Source organism: Gossypium hirsutum, chromosome D12 (genome assembly GCF_007990345.1).
Source record: "Gossypium hirsutum isolate 1008001.06 chromosome D12, Gossypium_hirsutum_v2.1, whole genome shotgun sequence".
Taxonomy (NCBI): Eukaryota; Viridiplantae; Streptophyta; class Magnoliopsida; order Malvales; family Malvaceae; genus Gossypium; species Gossypium hirsutum.
The window spans coordinates 49790483-49811894 of record NC_053448.1 but is presented as its reverse complement, the minus strand read 5'-3'; the positions used below and the strand labels follow the sequence as shown (position 1 = coordinate 49811894).

General features: G+C 28.9%; 1 protein-coding gene, 1 long non-coding RNA gene and 1 pseudogene across 2 annotated transcripts; 2 read left to right on the top strand and 1 right to left on the bottom strand.

Moving 5' to 3' along the window:
* Window positions 1-592: 592 nt before the first annotated feature.
* Window positions 593-2763, top strand: LOC107946343 (thylakoid lumenal 17.4 kDa protein, chloroplastic-like; annotated as a pseudogene).
* LOC121224183 (uncharacterized) lies at window positions 1408-1814 on the bottom strand. The gene is made up of 2 exons (XR_005921760.1): window positions 1680-1814; window positions 1408-1606 (listed from the first exon to the last, which is right to left on the bottom strand). It is a non-coding gene; the product is annotated as an uncharacterized lncRNA (long non-coding RNA).
* Window positions 2764-4156: 1393 nt separating the features above from the next.
* LOC107946342 (protein STRICTOSIDINE SYNTHASE-LIKE 10) lies at window positions 4157-8712 on the top strand. The gene is made up of 3 exons (XM_016880613.2): window positions 4157-4515; window positions 7746-8015; window positions 8127-8712. Exons 1-3 carry the CDS (start codon window positions 4265-4267, stop codon window positions 8623-8625), a joined length of 1020 nt encoding a protein of 339 aa, XP_016736102.1. The 5' UTR covers window positions 4157-4264; the 3' UTR covers window positions 8626-8712.
* The last annotated feature ends 12700 nt before the right edge of the window (window positions 8713-21412 follow it).

Here is a 21412-nt window from a genome sequence, read left to right as displayed (position 1 = left end):
CTAAATACATTAATTTGGAAATAAAAATTTAAAATTAAATTAATCAAACAGGATTTGAAATATGTAAAAACATTTTTTATTTTATAAAATCCTATTTTCACCTTTAATTTTTTTTTCTAAAATATCAAATCTATCCCTATTTTACTTCTAATAACTTCAAAAAAGAGTTGGTTATATATATTGAGTATTTGGTACACTAACCGTGTATATTTTTTATTTCACAAGCAGTCTTAAAAAATTTGTATGTGCTTATTTTTTAAAATATTTTACTATACCCCTACAGAACACTTGTCAATCCTTTAACCTTGTTTGTGGAGTTTAAAAACTCCAGTGGCTGTGAATCAAATAATATATATAGTCACTATTTGGTACATGGGTAGTGTATCTTTTCTTTATTTCTAAATATTTTTTTAATATTATACTATACTCTTGTGGGATACTTATCAACCCCTAACCTGACTTGTAGAGTCTAAAAACTCTACACAATATACCAAATATTTTCTATAATGAAAAAAGTTCCTTGAAAGTTTTTTGTCTAATTATAATTTTACTCTTCCTATTATATTGAATATTTGAGAATTAATCTCTTTGTTTTAATTTTATATAAATTTGGTCTACTATTGTTAAAGTGATGAGGACTTGTTTTTTTAAACAATTTCAAGCATTTATTTGATACACATATTTATCTTCTTCCTTTTAGAACTTCACTTCGTGTAAACTACTTCCTTTGGTTTGGCTGTAAAAGCCAGTGAGGTGCAGTTAGGGGGAGGAAATGGTACCAATCTCACTGTTATGCTGTTTGGTTCAGCAAATCAGTGCAGTGAGATTGCATCTCCACCACACTGCTCAGCTGAAAATTAACTGGAGATTTTAGCTGCAATTGAAATCAACTGAACTGTTGGTATTTTTAACCGACAAAAATACTCTGCTGCAACTAGAACCATGTCAATGGATAAGCTCTCAAAATGGAGATCAAAGAGACAAAAAAAATATATACCCTCAAAAATGGTGACCCTTTCAACTCCACTCTCCCATAACTCTTTATGCTCTCCAGAATTATCAACAAAACGCCATGGTTGTCCTCTTCATCAACCCATGTACCTCTCAGAGTCACCTGTTCTTCTTCTGGTATGGCCCTTGCTTTTTTTTTCTTTCTTTATTTCTTAAACTGATTCCAAATTCTTTTTCCTTTTTTCCTCTTTTTGAATGTTTGGAATATGGATTCAAGCTTGAAAGTAATTCCCATTATGTGGGTAAATCTCAATTGCCGTGATGTCTTCAGTTCAAGTCATATTTTGGGGTTTATGTTGTTGAGTTATTGTCTGGAACTTTAATGGGGGAAGCCATGTTTAGCTTTGTGTTTTCTCTTTAATTACTACCGCTGATATGTTTTCTTCCATCGAAGCAGCTAGCAAACGTGTTCCCAAATCCGAGGAAAGCTCGTCTCCACTGAGGACTGTAGCTTGTGGCCTTCTTGCTGTATGCACCGTTGCCACTGCCTCGCCTGTAATTGCTGCCAATCAGGTTGAAAACCTTCACCACTCCTCTGGGTTAAGAATTGCCAGGAACACATAAATTGTTGCACGGTAGCTGTTTGTATCTTAGCCTGAAAGAAGAAATAATGGAATTCATACGTAAATTAGCCTAGTTAATTCAATCAAACTGTCTATCCAAGTTACCTTAGGTCATTTAGTAACTGGCTTGCTCGGGTAAGGATGACTATTGGGATTGGGGAATAAATGTTCCTATATCCATCTGACGATTCAAATTAACGCTGTCAAAAGGCTACTAAAAATGTCTAATTACTAAAGCATTGTCATGCAGAGGCTTCCTCCGTTGTCAACGGAGCCGAACCGATGCGAGCGTGCATTCGTTGGTAACACCATATGTCAGGCAAAATGGTGTGTACAATAAGCCGCTCGATCTACGCTTCTGCGATTACACTAACGAGAAATCGAACCTGAAGGGGAAATCTGTTGCGGCTGCACTTATGTCGGATGCTAAGTTTGATGGTGCAGACATGTCTGAAGCTGTGATGTCAAAGGCTTATGCTGTTGGAGCTAGCTTCAAAGGTAAATCTTCTTTATGTTTTGCATTTTCTACAATCATACATCTTATCGTAACTCAGTGTTTTTGAGACAATTATAATTTTGTGCAAATTATCTATTTGATAAACTTGGCACAATTACTCGTATATATTTAGATACAGATATATGAGTATGATCCTCAAAATACATGAAAACATTTAGAAAAAATTAAGCATACACGTACCGAGTACATGTGTGTATTCAACACACATCCAAGTTGAGTATTGGAAATCATGGTGAATAAGTTTAGCATAAAAATGGGAAATGATCCAAAATATAATGAACACAGGTACAGACTTCTCGAATGCGGTTTTGGATTGAGTTAATTTCGGAAAAGCGAATCTGCAAGGAGCTATATTCAAGAACACAGTGTTATCTGGTTCAACATTCGACAATGCGCCGCTTGAAGATGCAGTTTTCGAAGATACCATCATCGGTTACATTGATCTTCAGAAGCTTTTTACCAACACAAGCATCCGTGCTGAAGGAAGAGTTGAGTTGGGTTGCCGATGACTGATTTATATACACATATATATTCTATGTTCTTACTTTCTTTTTCTTTTTTAATTTTCATGTTGAGATTAAAAATGGTACTGGAAAACAGTTATTTCTGGTTTTGCTGCGTCTTTTATCTGCTTTGGGCCGCAAATGAAACAGATCAAAAATTTGTGGAAAAGAATTTGGGTCAATCGGCGCTCAGGCTGATGTCTGATTTGAAAGTTTGCTTTATTATTTAAAGGCACAATGGCTATTTAAAAGAAAATTTCTATTTTTCATTTTTACTCCCTTAAACTTGCATTATTTGGTAAAATCTCAAAATTGATAGAAAATTTTACTTTTGTTGATGGGCATGTACGTGGAGATAATACCAATAATTAATTAAAATTTTGAATTTAAAAAATTCAAAACTATATTTTAAAAAATAAATACATTATAAATTATAAAAAATATATTTAATTACATTGAATCAAAGTTTATGTATTAAATTGCACATTGGATCAAAATTCGTGTATAAATTTGAAATTTATACCTATATAAACTATAGCAAATATAACAATTTATACTTGCATCTTAGGAAATTTTGAGAAAAGGGATTAAAAGCCATCTAAAATAAAAAAGTCGATTAAGACATTATTGGCGTTAACTGCATAGGCTCCCTTTGGATAGGCGGTGCGTTTATCTAATAAATAATTTAAATTGATTATATAATTCATTAAAATATTAGAAGATACATTTTAATATTCTATTAAATGAATTTATAAATTCACATATTTTAATAATTTTAAAAAATTATATTATATATCAGTTCTAATCTGATGTCTTTAATAGTCATTTTTTATTCTTATCTCACCGCTACAGCTGCGTTTGAATCCAAACACACACTCCACCATTGTTTTTAATCTCACCGCTACAGTATCCAATCTCACTGCTACAGTAACTAATCTCACCGCCACCGCTTTTTTTAACCTCACCGGAGGTAAACACACCGCTCATCTAAACTCACCCAGCCTACTTATCCATACCATATTCTGGACTTTAGACTTTTCTGTCGCCAACTAATTATAGCAAAGAAAATTAATTGAAATACAGCTATATTTTCAAGTTTTCAATTAATTTGCATTAATTTCATCAATAAAAACGATATAATTAATAATGTAAATATTTTTAAATATTTTAAATAATAAAATAAAATCTTACACTCAAACAAATCTATACTAATATATTTTTTTTAATTTAATTTGAGTTGACACTAACATTTTTTAACCAAAATATTTTTCATAATTATTTTTATTAAGTTTTTTGAATTTGTAATTACTCTTCTCAGACTTTCAAAGAATATATATAGTCTTTAGTCGAAGGACTTAGTAATGGCAACTAACTTGGCTACTGATGGTTGAGTGGGGCATGAGCCACAAGGTTTTTCTTCATCTAGACTTAAATTTTTGCGACCATTTGTTTTGGTTACATTAGTTACGAATTACTGTAGTAGTTGACTCTGAGTTTCCCACTCCTATATATATAGTACTAGTTTTTACATTGATATTGTTCAGTTTTCCATTTGTAGAAGAGAAGTCTTAGCTGCAAATTGGACCTAAATTTATCAAATATTATAATTTAACAGGTGTTCGCTATTTGAATTAAGTTTGTATTATCAATTTCAAAGTTCTAGCATAGAAATGTTTCTTCTTTCAATCAAGTTTCTAATCGTTGCATTTTTCCTCTCCCAAAACATCCTACAAACTTGTCAACAACTTCCTATTTCAAAAAATTTCTTTCAAATCGAACTCACTCAAGCCACTGGTCCGGAAAGCATCGCTTTTGATTGTAAAAATGAAGGACCGTATGTTGGTGTATCTGACGGTAGAATACTCAAATGGCAGGGATCAAATCTTGGTTGGAAAGAGTTTGCAATTACTTCTCCAAACAGGTACTCTAATTACCCCTACGTTTCTTAAGCTCAGAGCAAGTGTTTACATCATAAAAGTGAAAATTAGACTAAATAGGTGCTCAAATATTCATGTTAATATATATAACAAATATTTTTTTTAAATGAAAAATTAGAGTAAATAGGTCTTAAATTTGTAAATTCTAGTTTTAACAAAAACAAACTCTCCATGTTTCTCCTTAAATGCATGCATCTACGTAAGCTTATCATTTGCTAGACTTCTCTTTCCTTAGTAAGTGGCAGTTTTCTAGTACAACGCGAAACGTGAAATTTGGTCAGACTCTGATCGGTGGTCTCGGTTTGCCTTTATAAATGCAATTGTTAATTGTGAGGGCCATTGCTTCGGTGGATGATGTAAGATTTGTTAGCTCTTGTATAACAAAAAAAAATTAATATTGAGTTTTAGTTCAAATAGAATGGATATTATTGTTAATGTAGGAGAATATAAATTTGAGTTTGTTGAAGTACATTATCTTCCTATTTATGGACTATACATAATTTTAAGTATTTTATTAAAAATAAATATAATCAAAACTTATAATGAAATTATTAAAAAATTTAATAAATAATAATCAACATACATATTATATAATATTCTATCAAAAAATTATACCAATATAAAGTAATCTAAAAATATTTATAGGACAACCAATATATACGCGGTTGGTACTATTACAATGATACTTTTGTTTTTTTAAAATAATAAAATATTATACATTTCAAAAATAATAATAAAATATCATTAATGTTAAGATTTGAACATGTATCATTAACATCCGTAAAAAAAAATTTATTATTCCAATCAAAATTTTATTTTGATATTTTTATGCATTTTAATATTATTATACAAATTATTTCACCCGCGATATTTGTTTATATTGATAACATTGTTGATTGAGTTGGTGTCGCAAATCAACTCGATACCAACTCAAGAAAAATGACAATCTCATGATAAATAATTGGAATACATTTAATATTCTTAATTTGATGTATTTAGTTATTTAAATTTCATTTACTCACAACTAAAAATATTTTTATTTTAGTTTCGTACATATTGCATACGTGTTATTATTAAATCTTATGTTTCATTATTTTTGTATTTTGCTTGTGATTTTTTTGTAAAAAACACTTGTGATTTAAATACATAGTTTTCATACGCATACGCGTATAATATAATTTTTAATATTTTAATAAATTTTTATTTAATATATATTCTATGATAGCAAATATATATATTCTGTTTTCCAATAATTGCCATCCAACCATTAGTTAGTTAGAAACGCTTGTGCTTTTGTTTCACAAGAAAAATTGGATGAAAAAAATGAGAATTAATAATTTTAAAGACTCATAATAGTGTAACAAATATTTATCTATGAAGGAAACTAAAGAAAAGGATATTCTAGCACCATAAAGTAATATACCCACTCTACCAAATAGAAATCAACCAATTAACTGTTGCGGAACGTGTGACTAGGTCAGGACAGGTTGAACCAAAATTTTAGGCCTGCTTGTTAGACTTATGTTCGGTTTGGCTTAAAAATGAGCTTAAAATTTTACCCAAACTTGGCCCGAATAAAAATGTTAAAATTCGAGCCCGACCTAACCCGGTCCGTATTAAATTTTTATATTATTTTAAAATATATATAATACATCAAAAATACTAAAAATATTAAAATAAATATTTCCCCAAAAATTGAAAATAAATTTAAAAATAATATGTATACTTAATTAACATTAAGATAAGTGCAACTTATTAAGCAAATGCCTCTAAAATAGTAACAAAATTAACAATAAAACAAAAATTATACAATGACAACAAAATAGTAACAACATAATAGTGAAATGGTAGCAAAATAGTGAAAAGAAAAATAAAAAAATAGCAATAAAAAACTATAAAAAAACTACAGTTTTTTTTTGCATATTCGGGCCGAGCCCAAGCTAAAAAAGCATTACCTGAGGCCCGACCCGTTTTCTAAATAGGTCTTTTTTTTTTGCCCAAACCCATTTTTCAAGCCTATATTTTTATCCAAAACCCTCCCACTATTCGGGCGAGCACCCGACCCGGCCCATGAGCAGGTCTAAAGCCAACTACAAGACTATACATTTTCTTATTATTTTTATAAATACTAATTCATAATTTTATGTGTTTATTTTTTAAATTTATTAGATAATATACTTTACAAACTTTAAAAAAATATATGTGATAATTAAATGAGAATGGGTCTAATTTATAACAAAAATTTATTGAAAAACAGTTGAGAGAATAAAATAATATTTTAAAAGTAATGAAAATAAAAATGGAAAATAATCAATGGTAAAATATTAAGAACTTAAATAAAATAATTTGTAGTAAAAATTTCACCTACAAAGAATCATTACTTTAATACTTTATTGTCTTTGACATAATATTTCACAACATGATGGTAAACAACATTCACAATTATGTAAAAACTATTAAAATCAAATAATAATAAAGTTATCAAGTATCCAATAACAATAATAATAATCATACTTTTTTTATGAAAACAAACCCTATTAAATAATGTTAAAATGTTATTTTTCCAACAATTCTTTATATATTATTTTGAATGAAAATGTCTTGCTAATAGATATATTTATAATACTGAATATTAACGTTAATTGGTATATAATTGTAACATTAATTAAGAATTAATTTAAAATAAGTGTAATTTAATATGGATCTAAAATTTAATTTAAGTGATAACAATTATTATATTGGTAATGAAAATATTATTAATAAATAAATTTATACATTATAAATTAAATTATCAATATTTTGATATTATCCTTTTATACATAATGTTAATCTCATATCTTTAATTTTTATTAATTATAAGAAAACAATTTAATATTATTAATTATTATCATAATTAAAAAAAAACAAAGATGATGTCTTTTTAGTTTCTTAGAAAGAACGAACAACCAATAAGGTTCTATGAGAAACTAACATTTAAAGGAATAAAATTAACATGTTTGTGATTTATTTTTATCACACAACCCAATTAAGTTATAAATAAAATTACAAAAAAAAATTTAATATTTTGAGAAACTTAATTATATTTAATATATAATAAAAAGAATTACAGTTAATGGGGACCAATATAATTTATTTAAAATGTAAATATATAAAAATACAGATACTAAAAAAGGATATTCAAAATTGTTAACTAATATTTTGTTTGTCTTGTTAGGGATAGGAAGGTGTGTGATGGGTCAACAAATCCGGAATTTGAACCAACATGTGGAAGAGCTTTGGGTTTAAAATTTAATTCTAAAACATGTGATCTTTACATTGCTGATGCTTATTTCGGTTTATTAGTAGTAGGTAGGAATGGAGGTAAAGCTCAACAACTTGCTACTTCCGCTGATGGAATCCCATTCAAATTAACAAATGCTTTAGACATTGATACTAATACAGGGATGATTTATTTTACTGATAGTAGTAAAACTTTTCAAAGAAGGTACTTAATTTTAAAATTTAAATTTTCATTTTAGTTTCTCTTCTTCAATTCCTTCCCATGATGTTATGGTAGTAGTAAAAAGAAGTAACCAGCATTTTGGATTTGTTGTAGGCAGATATTGTTTTCTGCCATAACTTTTGACAGAAGTGGAAGGCTACTTAAATATGATCCTCGGACCAAGGAAGTAAGTGTGATGTACAAAGGGTTAGCATTTCCTAACGGAGTAGCTTTAAGCAAAGACCATTCGTTCCTTCTAGTTGCAGAATCGATTAAAATGAGAATATTGAAGTTCAAGGTGCAAGACGGAGGAAAGGGTTATGTTCCAGAACAGTTAGTGCAGTTATCAAGAATCCCGGATAATATCAAAAGCAATGAGAAAGGAGAATTTTGGGTTGCACTAAACACGGGAAGAGAAAGCATTCAAACTGATTGGCTTGGGTTTAGCATTGATCCCATTGGGGTAAAGTACGATCAAGATGGGAAGGTTTTGAAGCAGTTGGACGGGAATGGTGGGCTCACTTTTAATTCCGTAAGCGAAATTCTGGAATTCAATGGAACACTATACCTAGGTTCTGTGGTGAAACCTTATCTTGGGATATTTTATGCATAATTTATATTTCAATTTTTGTTGATTTAGTTGGTATTGTTGAAAAAAATACAAGTGTGCTTATTTTTTTTTTGTAACACCTTAACCCGTATGTTGACACTATTTTTTTGATGAAAAAAAAGGGGTCGACTTGGGTTTAGAAAAATGAAAACAAAAACGGGAGCCGCCACCAATCTTTTTTATGAGGTGTGATTGGATCACCTCGAAAAGTGGTTGTTTTTAATAAACGATTTGATTTTATTAAAACAACGGTTTTGGTCCACGAAATTCAGAAAAACAGGTTCGGGAGTCGATTATGTACGAGGAAGGATTAGCACCCTCATAACGCCCAAAATTGGTACCTAGTTGATTAGTTAATGTCTTAATGTCGAAAATTGAAAACTTTGAAGAATTTTAAAAAATACGATCCTTGTATTGAAATGTTGAAAATTTTTGAGAAAAGGGGCATATTTCATGTTAATAGAGAAAAAAGCATCATACCCAGTAAGTTAGGACACAATGTCTCAGATTCCCGATACGCGAATGAATGCCAAAATTTTACTTATTTAAAAGACATTTTAGCCATCTCGGACTTAAAAATGAGATCACGACCAGTAACTTAGGACGTGATTTTTTTTAAAATCCCGAGATCATTTAAAATTTGAGTTTGAAAAGATTCGTGCATTTAGATTTATCGTGAAAATCGAAACCCAGTAAGTTAGGGTACGATCTTCTCGAATCTAAACACGAAATGCCATTTTTTAAAAAACAAATTTTGTTATTTCGAGTAAAATAAAACACAAAGTCATAGTAAAGAATGTGAAAACTAATTATATTGTTGATATGCATGATAATATCATAACGAATACAAAAGTATAAAAATAATACAGTCAATAATAACTAAAATAAAATAAAGAAAAAGTATAGATCGATAACATGCGAAATAATGAACCGTAACACATAAATAAGATGCGCAAATACATTTAAATATCATATCTAAAAAATATATATAAAAAATGTACATGTGAGTTATAAAAAAAGATAAATATATATAGATATAGATATAAAAGAAACCGTATAAAATATATATATAAATATGTATACATATATTCGTGAGAAAAAAAGAAAAAAGTTATATAGATATACATATAAAAAGGTATTTATATATATTAAATAAGTCTTTAAAAAAAAGAAATAATGATATTATACATGTATGTATATTTAAACTATCGTATAATAATATGATAAATAATAAAATATAATAATAATAGAAATAGTAATAATAATAATAAATGATAATATATTAAAATAATGAAGAAAATAATGAAAATACTAAAAAGGGGACTAAATCAAAGTAAAAACCAAAAAGGGGGCGAAATCGAAATAAAAAAACAAAAGGGACTAAATTGTAACGTGCGCTGAAAGAGGGGGGACTAACAGGGTAAATAAACCAAAGCCCCAAAACGCTGCGCTGAAATGGACCAAATTGAAACGAAAACAAAATTATGGGGCTAAATTAAAAATAAAAGAAAATAATGAAAAAGGGCCGAATTGTAATGCACCGAAAATAGGAGGGATTGCGTGCGCAAATAACCCATTTCATGAAAGCGCGCGGACCCCCTTGGAGCGGGTCGGATCGCGCGCGGGTCGTGGGGGCTAAAACGGTGCCGTTTGGTAAAGGCTATAAAAGCCAAGTTTTTTTTAAAAAACCCTCATTTTTCTTTTCTCAGAAAAAAAAACTAAAAACTCTTAAACCCCCTCCCCTTTTCTCTCAAATCTCCGGCCATGGTCCGGCCAAATGCGCCACCGTCAGCCCCGCCATACGCGGTGGTCGGAGACGCCCAAAACGGGCTTTTCAGCCCTTGCCTCACGGTGTATCAAATGGCCAAACCCCTTTACTCCAGACGCCGAAAGAAATAAATAGAAAAGAAAAACTTTAGCCCCCTTTTCGAACCTAAATCCGACAACGGCGAAAGGGCCACTGCCGGTGATGGTGCGAGGCGATTTAGGTGAGGTTCTATCTCCTTTTTCCCTTTTTTATTTTCGTATATAAAAATAAGAAAATAAAAATAAAATAAAATAAAAGCGAAATTTAAAATGAGACTATCAAGATAATCACCTTGAAATTTTTATTTCTTTCTATTGATTTGTTTTTATGTTACAAAGGTTCGCTCCAAAAAAAGAAAAAAAAAGCCCCTTTCTTCTCTGCTATGATCGGCTTTTATAGTCGAAAGAAAAAAGAAATCCCCCATTCCTTGCTTTGGTCTGTTTCTGTTTGTCATATGTTTGCAGGTGACGGCGCAAGTGGGCATGGTGGTGATGGACGCAGATGGGACGTCCGGCGGCGGTGGCGGCGACTGGTAGAAGGCCAAGAGTCAGCATATGCGGCGCTAGGGTTTCAGACTATCTGAAACCCTAGTTTGGCTGTTAGCTTGCTGGGCTAAGACACTGGGCTTCGGGTTTGGGTCTGTTGGGTATTTGGGCCCCGGGTTTTGGGCCGGTGTTTAGGTTTAATTTGGGTTTGTTTAAGGTCTGTTTTGTTTTGTTTGTTGGGCCCGGGCAAATGGGCTTATACAGTAACCATCGCCGGAACAAGGTTACGGAACATTATCGGATAATCAGAATATTAAATCATTCAAATCATATATTAATACAAACATAATTAAATTTCATACAAATACATTCATAATATCCCTTAATTGAGCCCTCGATGCCCTAAAAATACTATAGAAACAGTTCGAGACTAAATCAGAAACATTATAAAGTTTTTAGAAAAAAGTTGAAAAATTTGAGCTGCAGGAGTCACACGGTCATGTGGCCAGGCCGTGTGGACATTCAAAATAAGGACACACGGCCGTGTCCTAGCCTGTATCCATACCTATATAACTCATTAACTTCGGGCATACGGCCAAGCCACGCGCCTGTGTGCCAGGTCGTGTAACAGCCTGACTTGTATGCTTTAAACCTACAAGGGACACACAGCTATGTCGCACAACCGTATGCTGTACACGGCTAAGGCACACACCCATGTCTCAGGCCGTGTGGCCCCAAAATGAACCTTAAAATCCAAGTTTACCATTTCATAATTTTTTAGATATTAAGAACTCAAATACCAATCAAAAATATCAATTCAAAATGACAATAATCGAGCCTTAAACACGTCAAACCAACCTAAATAGTGTTAAACCAATGTACCCTCAATGGTATGTAACATTTTCACAACAAAACAAACATCATTTCATTTCATCAACTCTTCCAAACAATACCTAATCAAATTACCTAACAAAGTTACCAAAATTCACCACAATTCAATTACATATATATATCACTCATACTAACATCACAAATATACCTCATTCTCATACCAATATGTAAGTTAGTTATATAAACAAAATATCATTCATAATATTTACATAAGTCAAACTTTGACCAAAACGACACAAAAGCCTATACATGCCATATAAACCATATTGAACATTTCAAAAACTACCAAGATAAACTGGATAGTATGACTTGAATGCCAATCTGATCGTCCAACTTTCCAAAAATCTACAATGACATTAAACAACACAAATAAGTTTAATGAAGCCTAGTAAGTTCGACGAGTTAAACAAAAATCTTATTGAATTAACTATAATAAATCAAATAATAAAAATCATTCATGACAACTCTCTGTCATTCACAACTTCAATCGATAAATATATTGTATTCAAATCAATACAAAAATAAATAACATGTCTTTCAAATCCATTAAATAAATCACCTTACCGAGATTTTTCCATTCGAAGAACGACTTACGGATAAGAGTACATCATCAACAAAAGCTCATAAAAGCTAGTGCTCCCGAATACACCAACAGAAGCTCGAAAGCTGAACAGAAGCTCATAAGAGTTGAACAGAAGCTCATAAGAGCTGAATAGAAGCTCGTAAGAGTTGATCCACCCAATTACGCCAAACAGAAAGTAAAACACGAGAGTTCGCAACAAATGTTGAACCCCGATTTACTTGGGAAAAATGTCGATATCTCCCTCCAATACCATCTCCACTCCAAACCCCCGTCAAACACCAAATCACAAATGTACTCAAATCTCGCATTCAATTCAAATCGAATATCTAATTCAATATTATAATTCAAACAATAATTCATTTCCAAAAATATATTATATACATAATTCTAATAATCAATTTATACAAATGTTAAATTTTAACCGTACGAACTTACTTGGACTAAATTGTAGTAATTGTAGAAGTTCAGGAACTATTTTGTTATTTTTCCTTTTTCACTAGTATCTACAAGATCTTGATCTAGAATATAAAATTACTCATTTATTAGCATATATTTTATTTCCAAACCATTTTACAATGAATACCCTTTTATTTTTTTGAATTTATACAATTACCCCAAACTTTTACAATTTTTGCAATTTAATCCCTTAATTAGTTAATCTATCAATTTAACTCATTTTCTCAAATAAATAACCTTTCCAAACATTCTAGGCCCTCATACAGTCCCTAAAAAACTTAAAATTCACTATCAAACCCTAATATTTTAACATTTTCATAATTTAATCCTAAAATTAATATTTAACAAAAATCACTTTACAAAATCATCACACAACACAATAAAAACTCCAAATCAATGTTATTCATCAAAAACATCTAATATTTATCAATGGAAACTTCTAAAATTTTTAACAGAATCTGAAATGAAGGTACGAGTTAACTAGACTTAGTTGCAACGATTTTAAAAACATAAGAGTTACAAGAAACGAGTAAGAATTTAACTCTCATCAAACAAAAATGAAGAAACCGACTTAAAGCTCCCGCCTATGGTGGTTTTGGCCGAAAATTCAAGAAGAATGCATAGGAAGCTTTAAATTTTCAATTTGTTTTGTTTTAATTTCATGTAATTTACAATTTTACCATCTAATTACTTTATTTTATTATGTTACCTTAACATGCCGTCCCACTACATTAATTTAGGTATATTTATTACTTAAGTCCTTCCTTCAATATTAATTAAACCATTTCATCATCTATTTGCTTTAATTTGTAAGTTTTGCACTTTTTTTTCCAATTTAGCCCTTTTATCTTTAATTAACTAACTAAGCATTAATATTTCTTAACCAAATTTTAATAGATTATAATGACTCTATAAATATTCTAATAATAATTACGAGTCGACACAACGGAAATTTGTAGTCCCGAAACCACTGTTTCGTTACCACTGAAAGTCAGGCTGTTACATTTTTCCTCCTATAATTTGTTGAGTTAGTTGGTATCGTTATTATTACAACGATGGAAAAAATGTAAATGCGAATGTACTTGTTTTTTTTTTTCTAAGAAAATTATGGAAAAAATAAGAAATATATGAAATAAACTTATTTCAACATTTTAAGATCATACAAATAATATTATTATAAATTTAAAATATAATAATCGACGAATTTAATTTGAAAAAAAAAAGGGTCATAGTTAATGTTAGAACTTTATGACGTTGAAATTAATAAAAATAAAACTTCTACTACGCATTTAAAAACCCATAATTTATATTAGTAATTAGATTTGAGTGCAACTATTTGCAATTATACATTTGTGATATATTTGGGCAACCACCGTAATTAGTGGATGCAGTTTAATTGCATGTAAGTAGAGCACCTCAATTATACTCTAAAATTTTAAAAGTAGGATGAAAATTGAAGTAATTGTACAAGTAATTACAAACAATTACATTTAAATTAAATTACCCGACTTTCCAAACATTTATGGACACTATTAAAGTTTTAAAAGTTATTTATACAATAATAATAGTATTTTAATTGGGGTGAGTATTTGGTACATTGACAAGTATACTTTTTTTATTTCACAACCTTAAAAAATTGACATAAATCTCTTGTTTTAAAATATTTAATTTTTGATATTTGTCAATTCTTAATCTTATTTATGGAGTCTAAAAATCTCACTATACCAAATAATTTCCTTTTTAATTTTAGAATATATTTTATTTTAAAATATAATTATATATCATTTTACTCTGTTCCATGCGTTTAGAGAGGAGAATAAAACTGCAGATGGGATGGCAGCTATGACTTTCAATGGAAATTTTGGGTTTTTTAAATGTAATGCATGATGATTGTAGTGGAGTGGCTATGCCATGGGTAGTTTGAGTGTTGTTTTTTCTTTACATTACCAAAAAAATTACATAGTATTTATTTTTAATTTTTTATATTTGGTTAAGGATTAATCAATGATGACAAAAAGTAAATGTTTAATGTTAGAGACAATAACTTAATAAATATGAGTAATTAAATAAAATCATGCTCATTTTTCTTATTAATTTTATTAGTAATTGTATTGTCGAATATTTTTTTCCACTAATGTATTATATAAAATTATTTGATTTTAAGTTTTCTTATTTGTTTAGAAATTTTTTTCTCAAATATTAACAATAGTTTTATAATGATTAATATTTTTTAAATTTTAAAATTACATAATTATATAATTAAGTTTATATTACCAAACATGACATAAAAAAGTACAGGGTAATTACATTTTATAAGTCGAACATGTTGAGGAAAATAAAATTTCTTATAATTACAAAAGAGTATAATTACCTTTCATCTAATTATTTTGTGGTGTCCAAATCAACTAGTAAGTAGAGTGGAATCCACAAGGCTTTATTCACGATTTGGCCTCTCAATTGTACTTGTTTTCTCAATTTAGTATCTAAAATTTTGGGGCTTAAACTTGACCACTTTTCACACATTGGAGGTTGAACTTTTTTTTGTCTAAGTTATACCTTGAATTTAGTAATTGTTCCCACATTGGGGCTAACTTTTTTTTTGTCTAAGTTAATCATTGAAAACCCTAGAGTTGAAGCCCTAATATAAGAACAATTGTCAAATTCAAGCCCTAATAGAGAAACAATTGCCAAGTTCATAGATTAACAAAAAAAGTTCAAACCCTAATGTGGAAATAGTTACCTAGTTCAAACCTTAATATAGAAACAATTATCAAGTTTAGGGCTTAATCTAAACCTCAAAAAATTTAGACCCGAGAAAAATTACCAAATTCAAACCCAAAATAAAATTTTAACCCTAAACTTTTTTTTCTCATTTTGATACCTAAACTATTGCTGCATTATACTTTAATAATGAAAAATTCAACCAATCAAAACACGCCATGTGTCCACCATTGAATGATTACTTGCCCATTGACAAATGATGTGGCTATTGACCGGAAAAAATTTTTCAAAACGGAAAATAAATCAAATTGTAAAACAAATCTGATTAACCCAATGGACGATCCTTGCTATTGAAAATTATATATTTGAATGGACAAACCCAAAACATCCGATGGGCCCTTTAACTGCCCAGAAAGCAAAATCAAAATCATCCCATAGCTTTTAGGTTTACTCAACCTTAACCAATTCTCATATCACAATAAGTTTTAATAATTATTTACAATTATTTAATAATTTGTTAATATTTACATTTTTTATAATTTTTGCAATTTTTTAATAAGTTGTTACAATGTTATAATTTTTAAATTTTTTATTGTTTTTAATATTTTTTTCCAATCAACTACCATGTCATTGGTCAATAGTGGACACATGGCATATTTTGATTAGTTGAGCTTTTTTAACACCAGTAAAATTTTGGATCAAAAAGTATAATGGAGCAGTAGTTTAGGTAACAAAATGAGACAAAAAAAAGTTTAGATACTAAATTGAGAAAATAAGCATCTTCAAGAGCAAATTTGTGAATAAAACCAATCCACAAGTTGTCAAAGACTGGTAATAATTTATTTTTAGCAATACAAGCAGTTAAGAATAAAAGGGGTTTAAAATTAAAATTAAGGTTTTTAAGTTTTAATGTGTTCACACTATAAAAAATTGACATTTTGTAATAATAATAAAAAGCATTTGTGGAGGGGAAATTACAACATAAACCCTCCTTACTTTTTATATAATTTTTTATGGTAATAAATCCTTTCAATTTGCTTATATTTAATAATTCAACTTACAATTGTAGCTACTTTTTATTTTTTGTTTTATAATAAGTCCTCCAACATGTTTAAAAAATTATATAATATATTCAATATTTCATAACTAAGTCCTTCAACATGTTTTTAATATTTAATTTTTTTTCTTTAAGCTGTGCCACTTCTTTACAAAAAATGTTGCTACATTTTTTTAATTTTTTTTAGTTCGTTATAATACCTTTTATTTACTTATTGTAATTTATGTGAGTTTTCTATCAATAAAAAAAAATTCAAATGAACTGAAATTTATGACATTTTTGTTACACTATTTATTTTTCTTTTCTTTAATTTACACATAGGTTAGTAAAGTAAATAAAATTTAAAACATAATAATTTTATTAAAAATTATTTTACAATAAATTTATGAAAATATTATAAAAGTAATTTTATATTTTACTTTAATATAGCTCAATTTTATAACATGGATTTACAAATAACCAATTTAACATTCCATATACGTTAATTCATAAATTATTTGATCTTTATCTTCAAAAAAGTATACGTTACTTTTAATCAATATTACAGTTTATGCACATGTAATCATTTCCTATATAAGTTTTTTAGATAAATATGTTTGCAAATTAAAATTGAAATTGAAAAATATTTACATAATATTTTTAAAAAAAATTAAAATAAAATATTGAAAACGGTTGCTTAAAACAAATTTATTTTTTCAAATGTTATAAAAGTTTATGTAAATGTTAAAAAACGTACGTTACGATTTGTTAATTAAATGTGTATACAAATTAAATAAATATTTTTATTGTACTTTATTTAAATAAAAATAAAAATAAAAATTCATTTAGTAAATTTTAAAATTGTTAAATATATACTTTAATTCATACACAACTAACCCCGCAGAAAAAACTTTTAATATTATAATATAAACTTAAGACGCTATATTTTTGGTAATTATATATTAATTAGTGATGATCCAAAGCCGCCCTTGTAGATTAAACCAGGACATCATTGGTTAGTCTGACATCATCCTAATTCAGGTTTTGGTTGTGAATAAAATTGTTCCATACGTCTCTATCAACAAGATTATCCATATACCCTAGCATATCAGAACAGTTCATTTCCATCTGAAAATTCTAGGAATAAAATGCCAAACAAGTTTGGCATTCAATCTTCGTCGGGACCCATGCAATTGGATGTGCTGCTATAACATAAGTCTTTTTGGATTTAGATCCAAATATGATTTTTACACAAGTTTTTAAACCGTATTTTTTCGATATAATATTAGGGGTAAGGGATGGGAGTAATAAGGTTTGAGCCCATGTTAAATAAATATTTCGACAATAACTTTAATTACCGTTTCATTCAAATCAAGACGATGAAAGTACATTTTATTACTTATTAACAACATTTATTGATAATATATATTTTATATAATAGAGTTTTTATTTATTTGAACTTTAAAATTGATTTGAATATAGATATAAACATGTTAACCATCACAATTCGATTGTTCTATTTGGGTTCCACAAATCTTGTAAATTTTGTCATTTAACTACATTTCTAGATATTCAAGCTTACATCACAACAAGCATGTGAGTACACTCTTATCGTAATAAATATCAATTGATTTGCATAGTGCACTCATATTTGAGTTGCGACATGAGTTAAAACATTTAAATGTGCATTTAAATGAAACAAAATCTTCCGGAATTTGTGGGCTCAAAAAAATAATTTCAATTTATGTTCTCACGACACAACTCATGCCATGTGAGCTAGGCTAGACCATAACATTAACAATAATTAATATTAATTATTATTAATAAATGAAATCATATTAATATTATTTTTTTTTAAAATTATTAAATTAAGTAATACATAATTACTCATCAATGCAATATTAGACATTTTGAGCAAGAGTTTTTATTTATATTAAATTACAATGATGATTTTAAATTAATTATCACTTAATTTGTTATCATTATACACCAATTAAAATTAAAATTTAACACCATAAATAACATCCAACACTTGGGTGTTATTAATATTCATAAGTTAGAAATATCTTAATGATTTTTCGATAAGAAAATATCAAGTCACATTCAAATAATAATTACATTAGAAAAAAATAAAAGATGGATGATAGAGACATAGATGTACTGAAAAATGATACATTAGACTGAACCCAAGTTAAATTGATTTTGAATTTGTTTTTGAATTAATTCACTTGTAACGTTTATGGTGTGATTTTCTTAAATCTTGAGTTAGCCACTGACCATGTTTATTAACTCATGTTCTTTGATATACGTGGAGGCTTATGACGTAAAGAGGATCAAGCCCATAGCCGGTATGTTGGGTACATGACTTGTGTATGGCATGACTTTACTATCAACAATGGAATTCATAGCTCGATTAAAAAGTTAGCGATATCCTTTCATTGGCATTGTGTGAATTGATAAATATGGAACGTGGCCACAGGTTACTTATTCTCGAAAAAGTAATTTATCACATTATTTGTTGATAGTGATCATATTAATCATTAAGAAGACACAATGGTGACGATGAGATAAAATAGGATTGTATTAAGTGAATGAATTTAACTCAAAGGAACCATGAATATCATATGAGGGTAACACACACATGACGAGGTCATTGGACAAAGCAATTTGATGAATTGCTTTCGTAAAGAGTATACAATAAGGAGTTTTCAATCATGGTACTTCTTGTGGACTGACTCTATAATTAAGTGAATAGCGAATTATCGGAACGATATTTCTGGACATAATTGCAATAACTTGAGTCTAATTATATATGTACGACTGGTCCTTTCGATAGCTCAATAAAAGCTTGATTGGACTGCATTTGAATCAAAAGAAAATTCTACGACTTTAAAATAATTTATTTTAGTTGATTTATTCGATGTGGAATTAAATTGGACAGTCGTGAGAATTGTTCAACTAGGGAATTTGATTAAAGAATTTTCTTGAAAAATTAATTTGAAATCTAAATGATTTTTTGGAAAATTAATTTGGAAATTAATTTTCAAGTTAATAATTGGCCCAATGGGTAATTGAACTTGAAATTGGACCTAAGATCGATAATTGGACCCGAGAACCTAAAATCGAGATTGAGACCCAAAAATGGGTCGAATCAGGCCTGATAGGTGAAACCGGGCTGACGATTCAATTGGTGGCAAGACCGGACTGATCGGGCGGTCACTGACCCGGATCGAATCGGCTACAACCGAATCGACTTGGGGTGCTATGAGGGTGTGGATGAATCACACTCCTACCGGACTCTATCGAATTATTTAATTTCAGACTAATTATTCCAAAATTAATATTATTTTAAAAAATTTAATTTAATATTTATCCTAATAGTATTTTTTTAATTTAATATTAAAGTGATTATCTTAATATCAAAATTAATTTAATATTTATCTTGTAGATAAATATTCTATTAATTTAATAAGATTTAATATTAAATTTAACATAATATTTATCTTGATAAGTATTATATTAATTTAATATTAAAGTTATTAAGTTTAATCATAGTTGAACTCTCTAAACTCTCTTTATATAAAAAGAGTCTTCTGTCATTATTTTTCACAGACTTAAATTCAAGAGAAAGTTGTAGAGAGAAAATTTGCAGAAGAAATTATTTTAGAAAATTTCTATATATATATATATTTATTTACAACTTGGCTAAAAAATTTAGAGAAATTGTGAAATTGCCTTACTCATAATTTTGTGAAAATTTTTCTAATTTGAAGCAAACCGGCTTACATGAGTTTGAGGATAGCTGAGAAAACTACTTAGTCGTACTTTAGATATCATAACCAAGTTTTAGTTTTGGAAAAAAAATTATAGCTCTAGTTTTTTCCTTAAAGTTACTTCTCGTTACGTTTTCCAAACCCGATTTTTCAAGAACTTTAGTGAATGATTTATTTCACAATCGGTCAAAAAATCTATAGGCCAAAGCCCAAACTACTCTTACATAAGAAGTAATTGCAGTCCCAATACATAACTCCGACTTGTTACAACCACTCACCCCAAGTAACCTTACAAAAATTAACAACTCTCCTATAAGGCTTATCAAAAGATATTAAAATAATGTAAAGTATAATTACAAGCTAACAACAAATACACAAGAAAATGCCGTAGAGGCACTACCAAAAGATGCATCTAACTATGTACTATCAAAATCACTTTTCTAAGTAATGTTAAACTAGCCATTAGTTTATATCTTTGATAAATATTTTTCGGGTTAAAAGAAAATTCAGTTTTAAGAGAATGGTATAATTTTTACAACAAAAGACTATACGTTGACAAAATCAATAAATGTGTTGAAAACTGGTATACCAAAATATACCTCCGACACAAACATTAAACATAAATACGAGAAAATGAAAAAAAAAAGATAGCAAATAAGATAAGGTGGGTTTCATGAACCGTGGCAGAGTTGCCAAAGAAGGTGGAGCAAGTTAACTTTCTATCAATCCAATAATAGAAGAAAAACGAAGAAACATTGAGTAGAGAGTGGGTGTCAGTTAGCATTTAACATGGAAAAAAAGTCAATACAAAAGAAAGACGATGGAGAAAAATCCAGGGGAAAAGAAAGTTGACAAAAACACGTAATAGATTGATGGATTTGAACCATATAATGAATGATTCAAATGACTTTTCTTTCAAGGTGGGACTCTAAAGACCTAAATGAAGCTCTACCCCATGCATCCCACCGGGTAAAATCAAAGCTATCAGATATCTATATTTATTGTAATAATATTTGTTAAATTGTCCAGGGGACCGCA